Raw genomic sequence first — 17,990 nt, forward strand, 5'->3', positions numbered from 1 at the left:
AGAAAAGAGAAGTAAATATTCAAAATCACGTGAATTCGTTCATATGTAAGTTAATTGTCATTTATATAAAGCAACCTTATGAATTTGTTTCAAAATAAACATGTTCCTTTAAAAAACAGGTGTCCACTTTCTTTAATGAACAGTCCTTAGTCGTAAAATTCCGACTTAGGATAGTAGTAATAATTATCGTAATAGTCGTCTTAGTTGTATGTATCGTGCTATATATGATATATATGATCTGTTCATTAATTAACTGGACCTGGTTGAATGATCGACTTCCATCGGGACTTGTTTTGGTTGAGATGTAAATCGCGGAGCAAACACATTTTGGATGGGACGTTGTTGTTGGGGCAGGTTAAATGGATGCGGATTTGAATATTGCTGTCTGGGGAAGTTGAACTGAGGCGGATTTGGGTGTTTTCTGATTTGGTTGTAGAATGGATTAGGATTAAATGAATTCGGTTTGTATGTGGGGATTGGATTTCTTTGCATTGGCATGAATGGCTTATATGGAAGTCGTGGGAATGGTACGCGATGTTGCATTGGATGCATTTGGATAGGACGTTGGACTGGTATTGGAGGCGGTATCTGTTTGTTTGAATTTCTTGCATAGTGGTAATTAGCTTCTTGTCTAAGTGCGTCTTTTAAAGTTGGGGGTGTTTGAGCCCTAATAATGGGTCCAAGAGGGCCCTTTAGTCCACCTAAGAACACTTTTAGTCCCATTTGTTGATAAAGAGTGTTTTTAGAAGATTTTATCTGTGGATTTGTCTCAGTAGGTTAACTAATAACGAAAGAATGTGCGAGATTTTTGCATGAAATTCTTCCACAGTATTGGTTTGCACTAGCCCTGTAAGATCTTTTGTAAGCGTCACCTCATCCCTACGATCGCTGTAGTGTGTAATAAGATTAGTTTTTATTTCATTGCATTCTAGACTAGTCCCGTACAACTCTAACACATCATCGGCATCACCGATAATTTTTGAACGAATCGCCTGAATCCAAATTATGTGCATCGCGGTATTGCGCACAAAATTTACTAATGGCATGAGATTTTCGATAGATCTCAGAAACGAGTGAAGTTTCACAGGATTCCCGTCAAAAGATGGGAGGTCTCTAACAATTGGTATTTGTAATGCTTTTAAAATCGGTTGCGATTGCTCTATTTCCTGAATTATAGGCGCGGGTGCCGCAGCTGCGTTTGCTTGCCCAGCCAATTGTGCAGCATTTAATGCATGGGCAGCACCTTGAGCTTCTAATCTTAATTGTTGGATGATTTCATCCCTTTTCTTCTAATTGTTGTTGAAGAACGTTAACTTGGTGTTGAATTTGATCCATTTTAATAAAAATTATTCACTTTTTCACTTATTTCTTGGTAATAAATTTTTTGTCACTTGCCGAATCTGTTCGATTATTGTAAAATATTCACTTCTTAAATTATATTAAAAATATAAACATGCAGACTTACCCTTGATTGCACGATGTTCGCTCGTGATCTAAGATGAGTTCTGGATTCCAGTTGTCGATCGGTTAGCACTTGTAGAGTTCGTAGAGATCACTAATTTATTTCTTCTGAAATTTTTAAAGATCACTTTTGGTTTTGGAATAAAGGTTCTGCGGACACTGAACTTGACACTAATCCACGATGTTCACTCGCGGGTGCTCGATTGCGGTACAAGTTTTCTCACTATCCGCGCCGACTGCGCCAATTAAGTTTCTAATCTCAGGATTTCGGTTTTAAAAAAAATATGAACTGAACTACACGCTTTCGCTGTCGAAACTGGAATGCTGTATTGAATACTATACAAAGCCTAAGTGCCCTGCCTTCGTACCTAAAACTGCTGACTTGACGCCTAGCAACGATGGTCCTCCGGTGGTCACGTAGTCCAGGTGGATATTGTTGATATTGGGTGTCGTATTGCGTCCGTTCCACTTCGATGTTGCTGACTCCGCTGTAGCACTGACTTCTATCGGTTGTCCGGGTATTGCTGATTTGTCGTTTAAGTTCGATTGAGGAGTATCGTGTTTAACTTATATATAACCCCTTTTTGTGATGCCTATTAATATGGAGCGTTTTGTCTCAGAAATTGTTGAAACCAAATTATTCATGACTTCATAAAAGCTTTATTACGCGTTCTTAATAATATCTTCATTTGAAAACTCTCAATACATACGACCTTTTGAACTATCAAATCACACATAGCTTGCGTGAATTACATTGAAAAGTTGTACATAAATGTATTTCCATAAGGGAGGGATGGCTAATTGTACCATCTTACCCTATTATGTTTTAGATGCTTCATAACACATATCATTGACCACTAAATACGCACAGGGCATCGTTTGCTACTATTGCCGCGGATATTGTGGGTGTCCCAAATACCCGGTTCACGCTTTGGTTAGCAACGGTGGCTCTTCTCGACCTTCTACTCCCTGAGCAGTTAGTGCGAATAAGGGCGTCCTTGTGATGTTTTGCTGTACCTGTTATGAACAACTAGTACATCCCATTCCCTACAATTCCTGAGATTCCTTGCCTCATAAGTGATTCCTTTTTGTAGTACTAGTCTTCATAACAAAAAGGGCACCATTACGGAACATGCGATATGATCAAATTATTCGTAGTACTACTTGACCAACACCCCCAGCTGGGTGAGGGATAGAGGATGACACACACACACAATATTCCGTTGGAACGTAGTGAAGGATCTATTTCCATGGGAGTAAATTTTTGCCTATCAGATGCACTTTTCTGTCGCGTTGAAAATTGTTCTTCAGGATGTTTGTTAAATTAATGTTTCAATGACCAAAGCTAAGTCTGATTAGTCGCAATGTTATTGTGATCACCATATTATGAGCTTTGTAGAGTTTCCGCTATCTCATCAAAAGTAGCTGGGTTTCTATTTACGTATATCATATCTCGGGCTTTGCTGTCGACTTTGTTTATGCTTGTTCGTACACGGACAATAAGTCCGCTGCTACGTGCTACGTGTCTAGCCAGTGATTCAATTGTTTCTTATTTCCGTCGAATGATGGGATCATCCGAATGGGGTCGAGAATTCTAAAAAAATCAGTGCGGCGTTCCTCTACGGCGGGGGACTTGCCTTTTGTTTTTGCTGCTGTTGTAGGTTGATGTTCTCCGATTGGAAAGCACCGATTCTTTGCTCCAAACTTTGAATCTGATCAAAGATATCTTGAAAGTTGATATTTTTCATGTTATTTTCGGACTTTTGGAAATGGATTAAATTTTGGCACAGGCGAAAATATATTGAAAATGGAGTGTTTACTTACGGTTCTTCGTCCTTGAAGGATTGAAATCCACCGTTTTAGTATAGGCTCCTGAACGGTGGACTCGAATCGCCTACGTGATAAGAGATGGCGCAGATTTATAACATACACCCAACCAGAGATTGCAACATTTTATTGCAATCTCGCATTAGTTTCGCGTACAGTTTGCCATAATTTGCGACATATGCACAGATTGTATTAAGTAAACGGAAGGCCCTTGCATTAGATCTCCGGTCACGAGAAAATAAGAACTGATTATGTGTTAGTGTCAACATTGAATCTAATTTCACGCTCCCCCATCGAGGAGTTAATTGCAGTATACTTCGACAACCTCAGCAACCATACAAAAAAAAATCGGTCAAAGACGGGATTTGTACCCGGACTCTCCACATATCTAAACTGACGCGCTAACCATCTGGACTATTTACTAGATGAGGAACGATGCGACCAAAGGCAATCATAATCCACGTTTCATGCTATGCGGATGTCACTAGTGGAAGGGTAGCACTGTAGCAGGGATAGCAATGAGTGATACGAGTGGAAGAAGCACCATGCATCTTTGTGTCCTTTTTCATCATCAAGCTTAATTGGAATCGGGAAGAATGTGTGGGTTGAAGTTATATTGCTGTACACGATTCATATAGGGGTAACGGCCCTTGGCCCATTATGCTACGGTTGAGCACATTTATCGTTATAAATTTTCATATATTGCATTTCCAACCAGAATTATTCCACCAGCCGGCTTGCTTACATTTGGTGTTGACGCCAAATAGCAAAAAACGGCGATGAATGTCCGCAATATCTCATTTAAACCAGCGAAAGTCTCGAGAGAAATTAACAAAATGTCGGCATCCTTGTCCCTATCAGGTGGACCATTTTTCAGCCCATAGTCATTTTGCTTGCGTTGAATAAAGGCAGCATGCAAACAAATAGTGAAAATCAAATCACCTGATTGAGCGTGAATTCTAATTGGTTACATGTAAAATACTACCACACGGATTGTGAGAGTGCGTTTTTGATTCCCCCAATAGCACGCTTACCAAGGACTTGCTAACGAAATACTATTATATGAATCATTTATTTCCCAAATATTTACCATATTTGCAAGTGAAGAAGTTTAGAAAAATGAAAACTGTATTAAAAATTGCAATTGCGAAAAGGCTACATGTTCTAGCCCTCATGTTGTGCCTTCAAACAAATTGCATACGTTAATTATTAGCTGCCGCATAATTTAGAGATTTACTGCTAGTTGAAACCATGGCAGTTGTGTTGCTCTCGCTCTCGCGATACTCTCAAAGAAACTTTTTTCCAAAACGTAAACAGTGCTTTAGGTGGGGATGATGCATAACGCACTGCTGAAGAAAGCCAATTGTAAAACTTTTTCCAGGCAATTCCTTGCTTGGTACTTTGCATAAAAAGTTAGAACTGTGCAAACTACCTGATATTATTACACAATTATTCATAAATACAATTATTGGAAGCTTGTTTTTAACTCTGCCTGCATTGAAGTTTCATGATTGGTAGGTGCGTTTGATTCCACTCCTATCTATATCGATCAGCTGTTGTGAATCCTCTCAAAACTCTCACGTGTTTCAACTTCCCGAGTTGAAAGAATACTTTTTCGGTATCATTTTACAGATCAAAATAGTTTTTGCAAGCAATAATAAATCTAAATTATGATGAAGGTATTTGTCAAGTAATTTGACTTGAAATTATTCCCATGAAATGACGTTGAAAGTTTATCTAATGAAACATACGATCCATTGTATCTTTCCATTATTAAATGAGAAAATGTTTGTAGGATTCATGCGAAAGATGATAAAACTAAATATTCTTACACTGATTGAATCATTTATTTGCGAAATTATGAAGAAAATGGTGTATCGAACCGCGAAAGGTTGATGCTTGAATCGTGTTTGGAAGCCGTAAGGTAGGCAATTATTGTTGGTATGTTCTGCGAATAAAAGCGATTATATCGTGATTCGAGAAAAGCATCATGAGGGCCCATTTACAAACTACATGACGTTTTAGGTTGTTGGAAGGTACATGTCTGAGCGTTAAGGACTTTATAAATTTCAGAATCCTACCATACATGAAGCATTACTAGAGGCTTGGTGTGGGTTCAGTTTAGCGTTATGTAATTTGCGAATGAAACTCAACCGCTGAGTGGATTAACCTGTTTTTACAAAAATTCTAATCGCAAGCATCGGATATTCTATCTGCAGCTTTCGGTTATTTTCTCCAGTACGGGTTATTGGTGAGAATGTTTTGATTTTAGAGTTTCACCTATACTAACGTAGTGCTACAAATCGTAAGCGCATGCCACCATTTGGCAACGGGTGCCCCCAGTATTGTCCAAAAAAGTTTTGGTTAATTATGTCGCTATACTAATGGAAATTATGAAATAAAAATGATAGCTGACGTAGTGTGGTTGTTATCCATTCATCTGATGTGCGAAAACAGGTATGTTCATTCAGAAAACTCTTTTATTGGGCAAAAGAAAAACTCTAGCACAGCCAGCCTGCATAAGTCAACGAAACATGGCTGCTAAAAAATCGAGTCAAAGTGATTTTTCACGCAAGATAATTGCTTTTAATAGTTTAAGAAGTGTATAAATCTAGAGTTATGAAGCAGATATATGTTTGATACACTTTTCTAAAGAAGCAGTGGTTAATATCTCCCTACAAATCGACGTATTATCGCTGAAATATTGATTATTTTGCGTGATGAGCCAATGTTACATCCAGGGCCAACATTACCGCCGGTTACCCTACTTGTTCTAGGAGAAGCCAACGAGATTCGTTTGGATGTATTGATCGAAACCAAATAAACCGACTTAATGCAATGAGCTGTATTAGCAAGTATGACATTCTCTGATCGGTTTGAATGCGAGTTTTGATACACAATGCTTAATACAAAGAATGTCACACAGAATTGTTTTGGGTGTACACTATTATACATATGTCCTATTCTCAAAATGTCTAACTAAATCATTAGTTTCCAGAATTCGAGCGGGTCCATCATTGACGTTCATATATATAACTGAAAGATTGGAAGTGATACTGGGACTAAAAAAAATAAACTTAACTAACCGCGTTGAGCTCTACGACAAGACTGTTTTATTAATCGTAATTAAAGTCCTAGCTGGGCCTTGTGCCCTAAAACTGCTAACCTAGCTCCTAGCTATTAAATCCGGTGATTAAGCTTGGGGATGGTTTCGGGAGCGAGAATGATAAAAGATGCGGAGTCGTCGAGTGTTGAAACAGAAAGACCTTCTGGTCTGTTTTATTGTTTTTATGAAATTGACAGCAGTGTAGCGCACAGCGCACACTGCTGTCATGCACTCTTATAATAATCTTTTCAGATTTGCTTTTGCAGTACACAATAGCTCTTCCCCCTTCGGAAAGATGAACAATAATTCATCAAATAAAAATATTCGAAATTATTATCTATTCTTGTTACAATAGCTGTCTCAGAACGCCAAGGTATGCCAGAAAGCACTACCACCCTAATAAAAAATTCCAAAACAATTACAATTGAAATTATTGTAACATTACGCTGAAATTAATAGTAATTACGGTAAACTTTATTGTGGCTCACAATAGAATTCCATTAAAGAATATTGTTTTCCACCATAAAGCCTATTGTAAATGGCAGTTTTACATTAGAAAATAGGGGTTGTTATGTATCTTTACAATAAAAAATTCGATTTTTTCTCGAACAAATTTTTGCCATTACAATTAAATTTATTGTGATTCTATTGCCAACTTTTTACTGGCAATAGAATCTGTTGTACGTTTATTGGAACAACAATATAGCACTTTAATTGTAATGATATAAAAACAATAGAATTTAATGTTCATAAATAAAATGTATTGTACTTTTATGATATTTTATTGCAGCTCTATTGTATTTTTTATCCGGGCAACTTTGAAGGAAATTTTCTCTTTCTATTTCTATTTCCATTTAACACATTATTTTCAGACTGCGTCGAACTTCTCCGATCTGGTAACTGCCAGACATCGTTCTCGATCATGGGTACGGGTGCCATCGGTAAATGCCAGATAGTGCTGTCTTCTACAAATGCCATCATGGATACTGCGGTAGTCAGTAACGGCCGACCAGCCACGAATGTGTCGTCATAATCATCAGTCAGTACCGGCCGACCAGTCTCGACAACACGCATCGATCGCCTTGGCATGCCGCGTCCATCGTTAACGACTCTGAGTTGAATTGGATGGACGGTGGTTATCTCCTTGTGTTCAACCATGATCTGTAATGAGCGTTTAGAGACATGTTTTAAGAAAAATGCTTTACTCAGCTTTTCGCGTACATGCTGCACGTCATGCCTCTTATAGTTAATCAAATAGACTAACACACACTTCACGTGATAATATGCTTTTTCTGAAGGAAAGTTGTCCTTCAATGTCAAGTTATTAGGAAACAAACATACATTTGTTAGGTCTTCAAAGCATCCTATGTATAGAAGACCTTTGTCAATCACTGTAACGTCTGGCAATCCAAAACTAGCAATAAATTGAATTAACTTTGTCAAAACCACTAAGCAGTTGTAAATTTTCATCAACTACTTTACCTCCACCCTTTTGAAGAAATTATTCACTGCCAAAAAATTTGTAGCAGGTTTACGTTTTAAAATTTTAATAATAATGTGTTGTTTTGGATTAATTGCCACACTTGCATAGACAACACAAGAATTAATAAAATTTGTGTTTATTCCAACAAAGTGCACCGCGTGTTTTACTGATCGTTTTATTCTAAAGACATCAAACTTGCTGCCATGTAAAAGTTTTAAAAAATTTTGAATTGTCTGCGGTATATTCACTTTGTCATGGAACAAAGAACACACGTCAAAAAGTCTTAAAATTTGTCGATTTTCCAAAATTCTCACATTATCAGTTTTCCCAAGCCAATCAGAATAGATCACTTCTTGCACAATATTATTACTCATGTTTTCCCTGGCATTGACCAAAGATTTGGCAGGTATGTTATTTATTTCACTATCCAAATATTCATCATATTCTGTGGGAGCTGACATTTTATTTATCATCAGACTAAGGCCGGAGTGGCCTGTGCTGCACATAAAAGACTTCTCCATTCAGCTCGGTTCATGGCTGCACTTCGCCAACCACGCAGTCTGCGGAGGGTCCGCAAGTCGTCCTCCACCTGATCGATCCACCTTGCCCGCTGTGCACCTCGCCTTCTTGTTCCCGTCGGATCGTTGTCGAGAACCATTTTCACCGGATTACTGTCCGACATTCTGGCTACGTGCCCGGCCCCGGCCGCAGTCTTCCGATTTTCGCGGTGTGAACGATGGATGGTTCTCCCAACAGCTGATGCAGCTCGTGGTTCATTCGCCTCCTCCACGTACCGTCCGCCATCTGCAACCCACCATAGATGGTACGCAACACTTTCCTTTCGAAAACTCCCAGTGCGCGTTGGTCCTCCACGAGCATCGTCCAGGTCTCGTGTGCGTAGAGAACTACCGGTCTTATAAGCGTTTTGTAGATAGTCAGTTTGGTACGGCGGCGAACTCTATTCGATCGAAGCGTCTTGCGGAGTCCAAAGTACGTACGATTTCCAGCCACTATGCGTCTCCGAATTTCTCTGCTGGTATCGTTATCGGCGGTCACCAGTGAGCCCAAGTACACGAATTCTTCAACCACCTCGATTTCGTCACCACCGATAGAAACTCGTGGTGGGTGGCTCATTGACCTTTCTTGAGCCTCTTCCTATCATGTACTTCGTCTTCGACGTGTTGATGACTAGTCCAATCCGTTTAGCTTCGCTTTTCAGTCTGATGTAGGCTTCCTCCATCCTCTCAAAGTTACGTGCCATGATATCAATGTCGTCGGCGAAACCAAATAACTGGACGGACTTCGTGAAAATCGTACCACTCGTGTCAATCCCTGCCCTTCGTATTACTCCTCCAAAGCGATGTTGAATAGCAGACACGAAAGACCATCACCTTGCCGTAACCCTCTACGGGTTTCGAAGGGACTCGAGAATGCCCCTGAAACTCGAACTACGCACATCACCCGATCCATCGTCGCCTTGATCAACCGTATCAGTTTATCCGGAAATCCGTTTTCGTGCATTAGCTGCCATAGCTGGTCCCGATCGATTGTATCATATGCGGCTTTGAAGTCGATGAATAGATGATGTGTGGGCACGTTGTATTCGCGGCATTTCTGCAATACCTGACGTATGGCGAACACCTGGTCTGTGGTAGAGCGTTCACCCATAAATCCCGCCTGGTACTGCCCCACGAACTCTCTTGCAATTGGTGTTAGTCGACGGCATAAAATTTGGGAAAGTACCTTGTAGGCGGCGTTCAGCAATGTGATTGCGCGGTAGTTGCTACAATCCAGCTTATCGCCCTTCCCGACACCTTCCATCCACTCCTGCGGCAGAACCTCATCCTCCCAAACCTTGGTAATCACCCAATGCAGCGCTCTAGCCAGTGCTTCACCACCGTGTTTAAACAGCTCTCCTGGTAGTTGGTCAACTCCAGGGGCTTTGTTGTTTTTCAGCCGGCCGATCTCCTCCTGGGAGCTGACATATTTACATTAATTCTCGAAAAATAATTCGCAAAATAAATCCACAACGAAAGTCTATTCTGAATTTTGGAATCAAACACCGACAATTTAAAAATGTTCTCCCTCCAGCTGTAGGGAATGTCATAATTCTTATTGTTATTTGGAAAATTACTATTCAAAGCCATTTTTGCTTCACAACCATCATTAAACACAGGTTTACTAAAATAATTGACAAATACATCAACAAGTTTAATCTGATCAACTGCAATTAGTGCTCTAATTTGTTTTCCAAAAATGTTGTTTAATGGCCTTGAAGCCCCAAAAATATTAGTCCAGTTGGAAAAAAAATCATCCAACCACGTTCTACCCAGCAAAGAAATAAACTGGTAATCACAGTCAAGCGCTAACAAATTTAAAATGATTTTTCTCCCATTAAATTCAACCGTAACATCAACTTCATCAGAAAATTTGACCCTGGAATCATTTGTCACAATCAGTTCATTTGAACTATTACATAAAGGTTGGTTGAATTCAGAAGCAAATAAATTTTTGTTCGTCACTGTTACCAAAGAGTCACTATCAATCTCCATCTGAAAAGCACTACGTTCAACAGATACGTCAAACAAACAAGACTCGCTGGACTTATTGATGAGATAAATATGCATACACTCCAATTCGAAGTCATTTGGATTATTGTTATCCGAGTCACCATCCATTTCCCTCAAACTGTCCAGTTGCTCGGACAAGCTATCCGGAATCGGGCTAGGTTTTTTGATGTCAACATGATTAACTTCATCGTTTCTCTCTTGTTTAAGTTTGTAGCATCTTCTTCGCACGTGTCCTCGCTGTCCGCAGTAATCACAGATACGCTGGTTCCCAGTCCATTGGTTTCCATCCATTATGCTTCCTCGATGAGACGATGAATGAGCAGACGAATCACGGTACCTAAACTTCTGAGAATACCTATAATCCTCATTATTCGAATCACAAAATGAATATTTGGCACTTATTGAAGCCACAAAGTCAACATTATTGTTAGCCAACAGGTTTGTATTATAAGTCGTTTGTATTATAATTTCCCAAGAAGCGATAATCCTTTCAGCCTGTTCTAATGTTAAGTTATTTTCAGTCAAAAGGCGATGTTTAAGTGAGCCATCTTGTAGACCAACAAGAATGCGATCCAATATAAGGTAATCCTCTTGATCACCGAACTCACAATTTGCCGCAAGAATTTTCAGCGAAAATATGTATTCACCGGCTGATTCACCAGGTTGTTGCACCATTCTACCGAAATTATATCTGTGGAGTAAGACTGAATCATTATTGTCAAGTCTCTCCTTAAGCTTTTGAACTAACACTTCATAGGAAACTTTTCAAACAATTCATCTGTAGGAAAGAGTTTATCTGCCATATTGAACAGAAAATCTCCTCCCAAAAATAACATATGGTATTTTTTGTCATTTTCTTCAAATTTATTCACTCGGAAATGGCATGATAAACGTTTAGTCCAAGAAGCAAAAGATTGACCCTTACGGTAAGGTTCAATATTGGGAGCTACCATGTAAGCCATATTTGTCAAAATGTTTGCAAAAAGACGATAAACACAACGCTTTAAACCAATACACAACAAAAATTGCAAATAAAACAATACAATGGTTCAATAATTTCAATACCTTCACTGACAATCAATCAAAATAATGATTACATTCAATGCTTTCACTGACAAACAATCAGGATTATTATTATATTGTTTTCCTATTGTGTTCTTTTTTTTTTTTTTTGTGAATAAAGCCAAAAAGCATCACTGTTCACTGCGCTTCGAATTGATAAATGCGCTAAATGACCAATTTAGTTTAATTAATTTTTAATTAATTACACAGCTTTTCTTAAAATAAGCGAAAAATAAAATCACCACACCATTTATCAAGTTTTTACATTTAACACGCCACTTTGCTTGTGCAATGTTTTGTTTCAATCAATTATGCTAAAGCGCCTTTTCTTTGGAAACAGTGCAAATAAAGTTGTACACCAAAACGCCAATAAATCACAAATTTTAGATACTCACCCGGTACATGCAACACTCACCACGACTCTTAACTCGATGCCAACGAATAAGCAACACAAAACCTCCCGGTGGAACGGAATGACACTCCCTGCTGCAAAGCCGATTGTTGCAGCGCAAACCTGCACAGCCTGATGCCACTAAACTCCCCAAAATAAGAGAAAAAGCACTGTTATTATCTGGTCAAAAAACTTTTGTAAACCACCAAGAGCACTATTTTGAAGAATATAATTTTCAATTAGTCGTCTAATTAATCACTCTATTGTTGCCCAAAAACCGACGCTACCAAAGCAAATGGCGTTTCGGTTGACAAAGTCGCTTCGTCACTACCGAAATAATATCGCCAATCAAATGCCGAAAAATGATAATTATCACAAACGATTTTTTTTTTCACTGCACTGTTACCTCGTTTTTTATTTTTGTTGAATTCTGGTGCCGAGATAGTCCAGAGCTGGTTTCCTTCGCTGCGGTCAGTTTAAACCTTCTGCACCGCTACCGATTGTCCTCGTCGCCACTATTAAATCCGGTGATTAAGCTTGGGGATGGTTTCGGGAGCGAGAATGATTAAAGATGCGGAGTCGTCGAGTGTTGAAACAGAAAGACCTTCTGGTCTGTTTTATTGTTTTTATGAAATTGACAGCAGTGTAGCGCACAGCGCACACTGCTGTCATGCACTCTTATAATAATCTTTTCAGATTTGCTTTTGCAGTACACAATACTAGCGACGATGGTCCTCCGGTTACGCTGTCCACGTCCGTTGTCTCAAATATCAGCAGGCAGGAATGTTGCTGACTTTGTCGTCTGGGTGCACGTTGGCGATGTCTTCTTGGAATAACATGGTGCGCCAGCTAAAGATGGTGTAGAGGGTCCATGCTTAACTCGTCCCCCCTCAAGTGTTGATTGTCCCGAGCAATTTCCTATCCTCGTTCAAATATTATACTTGAAGACGCCGAAGATCAGCAATGCGGCTATGAATATGATGACACTGCTGAGTGATGCGAATCCAACTTTGTTTTTAAAGTCTACTGTTTCCGAATTTTGTCTGTTTTTTATGTGACGCTCATGGAGTTCTGTTAAATTGATATGTCGTTCGATATTTGAAATTCCAATGTTAACAAAATTTTATTATTTTCAAGGATGTTCGAATTTTCTGGATGCAAAATTTTCCTAATCATGTTCTCTTGATCTCTGATCTTATTATGGACAAGTTCTAACCTATTCTCAAATTTGGTATTAATCCTGATTTGGCGATTGTTCTGTTTTACATAAAGATTTCCGTTTTTTCTTAACTCATCAAGGTCCGAAATTATAACTTTAAGATCTTCTGCTTCTAAATTTCAAGTAATGTAAATATTGATTGCTCTTTTCTGCCTATTTAGGGGTGTTTTGATTTCTAACGACTTTCTAGATGTGTGGTTGGTGAAGCAAGGTGTTCGCGTACTTCATCCGTAATTTTTACTAAGGAGTCTGTGAATTCTTTTCGAGCTCCGCTTCGAACAGCTGCTCGAACAGTTCTTCGCGATTATCAGCCGTGCTGATTCTGCTTCCTTTGATGTCTCAGGTGTTACCTTAAATCTACATAATTGGTGGTAACACAAATGGAGTATCATTGCATCTTTTAGTTTGGTGTCCATTTCTGCAATGAGAGAAGTGTTATGTCCTTTTTACGTTATCCTTATGTACTACCCTGCCAGCATCGTCGACTAGGATTTTATCCTTGTTTTCGGCAATAGTGATGGGGGTATACTTAGGTTTTGTTTTTCTATTTAATCTTTGTTTATTCTTATAGGCGATATGTTCAACAGGTATGTCAGGTTCTGGTTCCAAGGTCCAAGATTCGCTTCTTTGATTTGTTATGTTCCAACATGATTTCTTCATAAAACTTGTCTTTTGCCTCCTTAATTTTTTGGATGTCTGGAGATCTGTAATGTACTACTTTTATGTTTTCATTGTGTATTGGTAGGGAGTGAAGCTAGCCGTTCAGCTGTGCTGGTTGACAGCTAATTAAATGCTAGTGTAGTTCGGACTTTCATGGTTTAGGGGAACTGTCATCGAAAGAACTGATCCCCAACACGTTTAGCCTAGAACTGAGAACTTTATTGAATTTTACTTACAGAGTTTGAATGTTTGAATTTTATTTGATGGTGCCGTGTGCACCGTTTCTGCCCAGTCCTTCTTGATGCCTGGTGCACCAGAATCGCTGACTAGACAGGCGTCGGGTGGCATCGCTCAACGTCTCGGCTGCTAAGCGGTGCTTTGGTTTAGGCGGATTCGCCTCGTTGTGTCCTCCAGCTCCTGGATTCGTCTCGCGTTCCGCCGCCATCTCCAGATTATGATGACGATGATGATCGCCAGCAACAACAGGCCGTCTATGGTGTAGCCTGCTGCCTCGTGAGTGGAGATTTCGTTCTCCACGGTGATATCGGAGCTCGCCTCAAATGGCCACATTGTAGTTGGTTGCCGTTGCTGTGAGAATGGTACTGCATTGTTGCGGCACGGTCGAAGTAAATTCTGGATCGAGTTCAAATTGTTGAGTGCGCATTTCCTGCTAACAATGCGCTCGACTTGTTGCTGGGTGGTGCCCGTCCGCTGACAATTCTCGGAGGGCACATTTTCTGCTGCGTTAGGGACTTCTTAGCAGGAATTCTGTCGCCATATGCATCTATGTTGTTTTCCTCGATCGACAGTGCAACAAAGTTGCAATCGACCGCGCTTTCCTGGGGTAGCCATCATTTTGACTTATAGGGCAGCTACCCATTCTGACTTTGAGTACCTCCAGCTAGTATTTATTTAAGCCTATTGTTTATGTATTGCTGATATTATACAAGATCCATGCACAGATATAAATAGATCTGATCAATAAAGTTGTGGCTCTCGTTTTCTGACAAGCAACAAGTTAAGTTGTGTTTTCTTCTCACGTTGTGGATATTATAAAGTGGCGACGAGGATGGGATTTTTGGATCGTCTTGTATTTCTTCTAGACTAGCCCGAGGAGCGTCGGTGTCCTCCCTGGGTAAGCTCTTGAAGTTCTTCCAACGGAGCCTAATAATCTTATCCTCTGTTTGAATAAGTGGGCCCTTCAAGTAGTATTGCTTATAGAAGGTGTCAGATATCTGTGTGACTAGTTCGCTGGCTAAGATTTCTGGTAAATCGAAACAAGACTCATCAGATGAATAGTTAAGCATGCTTATTTTTTGAAGTCCGAGAAAGTTTTCAGTAAATGGTGAGTTGCTGGGCACGATCAATGATGACCCGTAATGCTGTTACAGTTACATTACATAATGTTACAGTGGTGTGTTACGGGGTAAGATCTACCACGGTTACATTGCTAGCTACAGGCAAATCCTGACCCAACGATTACCTTCCTCATTATCCAGCTCCGTGGTACTTATGAGGTTGTCGCTAAGTCGGTGGCCTCTCGTTAAGTAAGTACTACATCAACACTTCCTTCCTCTCCCTAGTTACGGTGAAGATGGGCGTGGCCAGGAGTAGTAATCCTCATGCTTTTGTTATTTTTGTTTAAGACTGGAATCAAGGACCACTCCCCTTCTCGATTTCTGATAGCATTCTAGATAAGGATCTCAAAAGTAAAACATGAGTATCACTAGTGTCCAATCTACGAATTACACCGTAACAATGCTGATGCTAATGCTAGTTGCTGGGCACGATCAATGATGATGAGTTTGTGGACTTAAGTGGAACTTTGCTTTGGACCGGATCATAACGGCGTTCAATTAGCTTCCCTTTCATCTTTGTTATTTTTTTAGTACTCTCCTTTTCTTTATCCTTCCTTCTTGAGAGTTTAGCTGAGCCCTCGGCTACAACCTTTAACAGATGCTCCATCGTAGCGCTAGTTAAGAAACCTGACCTTTTCGTATGCAGTTACTAGATTCCTTTCTGATTACGTAGTTTTTTTGCTCTCTAGTGTCTTAAGTTTCGCGCTGTATTGAGAACAACATGCCTGAAAGAACTCCGGCCGACGTTATTCTCGTATCTGATACGTGCGCTCTTGGACGAAGCCAAGTAAAATCTATGCAGGATGCCGTTTTGTTGTTGCGAACCGGAAGATTAACTGCTACCCAAGTGAAACAGCTTGCAAAAGAAGATATTGAAGATATCGTCGTCCGAGGTTGTGAGGGTGAGATATATTAAGAGTTGGGCAATCCACGTTTAGAGTGCATTGATGACAGATATGTAAATATCGTATAAGGTCACTCCTGACGGAATCCAAGTTTAAAAGTGCTCGCGTTTTCGGGGGCACACCACTCGATACGGAAGCAACGCACAACTGCCATTTTTATTATTTCACGCATGCTGCGACGCAGCAAAGCTAAATCAACAAAAATGACAGTTGTGCGCCGCCTCTGAATCGAGTGGTGTGCCCCCGAAAACGTGAGCACTTTGGAACTTGGATTCCGTCAGGAGTGACCATAACGGTTCGGTTGCCAACACTAACTATCAAATAGCAAGCCATGACTTTGCCTCTTTCCCTCGTGGGACAACCAACGCAGTCGCACGCGCGATCAGACAGCACACCCCGTGATAGCTCGTTCGGCAGAACTAGGCTGCACATTTGGCGATCCTGCCAGGTTTATCCTGGTTGGAAATAATTATTTTGTAAGTATCCTGTGGGCGTGATTGGGACATTTTTTCATCGGTTTCGACTTGTAATGTCGAAGACGCTTTGGAAGCGCGTCGGATTGTTAAATTTGCTCATCGGTTCCGACTTGTAGTGTCGAAGACGCTCTGGAAGAGCGTCGGATAAAATTATTTGCACATCGGTTTCGACTTGTGATGTCAAAGACGCTCTGGAAGAGCGTCGGATTAAATGATTTGCACATCGGTTTCGACTTGTGATGTCGAAGACGCTATGGAAGAGCGTTGGATTGATAAATTTGCTCATCGGTTTCGACTTGTAGTGTCGAAGACGCTCTGGAAGAGCGTCGGAATTAATGATTTGCACATCGGTTTCGACTTGTGATGTCAAAGACGCTCTGGAAGAGCGTCGGATTAAATGATTTGCACATTGGTTTCGACTTGTGATGTCGAAGACGATCTGGAAGAGCGTCGGATTAAATGATTTGCTCATCGGTTTCGACTTGTGATGTCGAAGACGCTTTGGAAGAGCGTCGGATTGATAAATTTGCTCATCGGTTTCGACTTGTAGTGTCGAAGACGCTCTGAAAGAGCATCGGAATTAATGATTTGCACATCGGTTTCGACTTGTGATGTCGAAGTCGCTCTGGAAGAGTGTCGAATTGAATGATTTGCACATCGGTTTCGACTTGTCATGTCGAAGACGCTCTGTAAAAGCGTCGGATTGAATGATTTGTCTATCGGATTCGACTTGTGATGTCGAAGACGCTGTGGGAAGCGTCGGAATGAATGATTTGCTCATCGGTTTGGACTTACGCTTTGGAAGAGCGTCGGATAAAATGATTTGCACATCGGTTTCGACTTCTCAACGGTTTTTACTTTAAAAAAAAGTTGAAGGCGCTTTGGAAGAGCGCCAGCATAAATGATTTATTTTCTCATCGGTTTCGACATGTGATGTCGAATGGATTGAATGTTTTGGCTTGTGACGTCGCAGACGCTTTGGAAAAACGCCGAAAAAAAAAGTTATTTGTTTTCTCATTGGTTTGACTTAAACGAGTTAAGATGTCGAAAGAATTCTGGAGTAGCGCCGAAGCAAATGATTCGTTTTCTCATCGGTTTCCACTTGTAATATCGAAGGTGTCAGATTAAATGATTTGTTGTTCTTATCGATTTCGACTAAAAATGATTTTTTTTTCGGAATAAATGATTTGTTTTTCCATCGGTTTTCTGCTTGTGTTGTCGAAAGTGCTCTGGAAGAGTATCGGATTGTTTCAGCTTTTGATGGTAAAGGTTGTGTAAAAGAGGGGCGGATTTTTCGCATCAAACGTTAATGTGGATCAGCAGAACACAACTATTCAAATTTGAATTTCGAAGCTGTTGTGTGAGAGTACCGGACTAATTGGCTTGAGCTTAAAGAGCATAGTACGTTTGGCGAACCACCGATATCGTTTTGATTTTCCCATTGGAAGGCCATCAAATTGTATTGGATATGG

At 40.1% G+C, this 17,990-nt stretch overlaps 1 protein-coding gene and 1 long non-coding RNA gene across 6 annotated transcripts in view; one reads left to right on the forward strand and one right to left on the reverse strand.

Annotated features, from left to right (window-relative positions):
• The window catches only part of LOC134224496 (E3 ubiquitin-protein ligase Iruka), a 110,928-nt gene that overhangs the window by 49,749 nt on the left and 43,189 nt on the right, over positions 1-17,990 (forward strand). For 3 of the 5 annotated variants that reach the window (XM_062703861.1, XM_062703862.1, XM_062703860.1), the window contains one exon: positions 7,267-7,442. The exons of the other annotated variants lie outside the window; for them this stretch is intronic. In XM_062703861.1, coding sequence (XP_062559845.1) covers positions 7,267-7,427 — 161 coding nt within the window. In that variant the 3' untranslated portion in view covers positions 7,428-7,442. Of the gene's footprint in view, positions 1-7,266; positions 7,443-17,990 lie in introns of those variants that run through there. 5 annotated transcript variants of the gene reach the window in all.
• LOC134224497 (uncharacterized) lies at positions 7,417-12,490 on the reverse strand. The gene is made up of 3 exons (XR_009982960.1): positions 12,307-12,490; positions 11,925-12,041; positions 7,417-7,555 (listed from the first exon to the last, which is right to left on the reverse strand). It is a non-coding gene; the product is annotated as an uncharacterized LOC134224497 (long non-coding RNA).

The sequence above is a fragment of the Armigeres subalbatus genome, chromosome 3 (genome assembly GCF_024139115.2).
Source record: "Armigeres subalbatus isolate Guangzhou_Male chromosome 3, GZ_Asu_2, whole genome shotgun sequence".
Lineage (NCBI taxonomy): Eukaryota > Metazoa > Arthropoda > Insecta > Diptera > Culicidae > Armigeres > Armigeres subalbatus.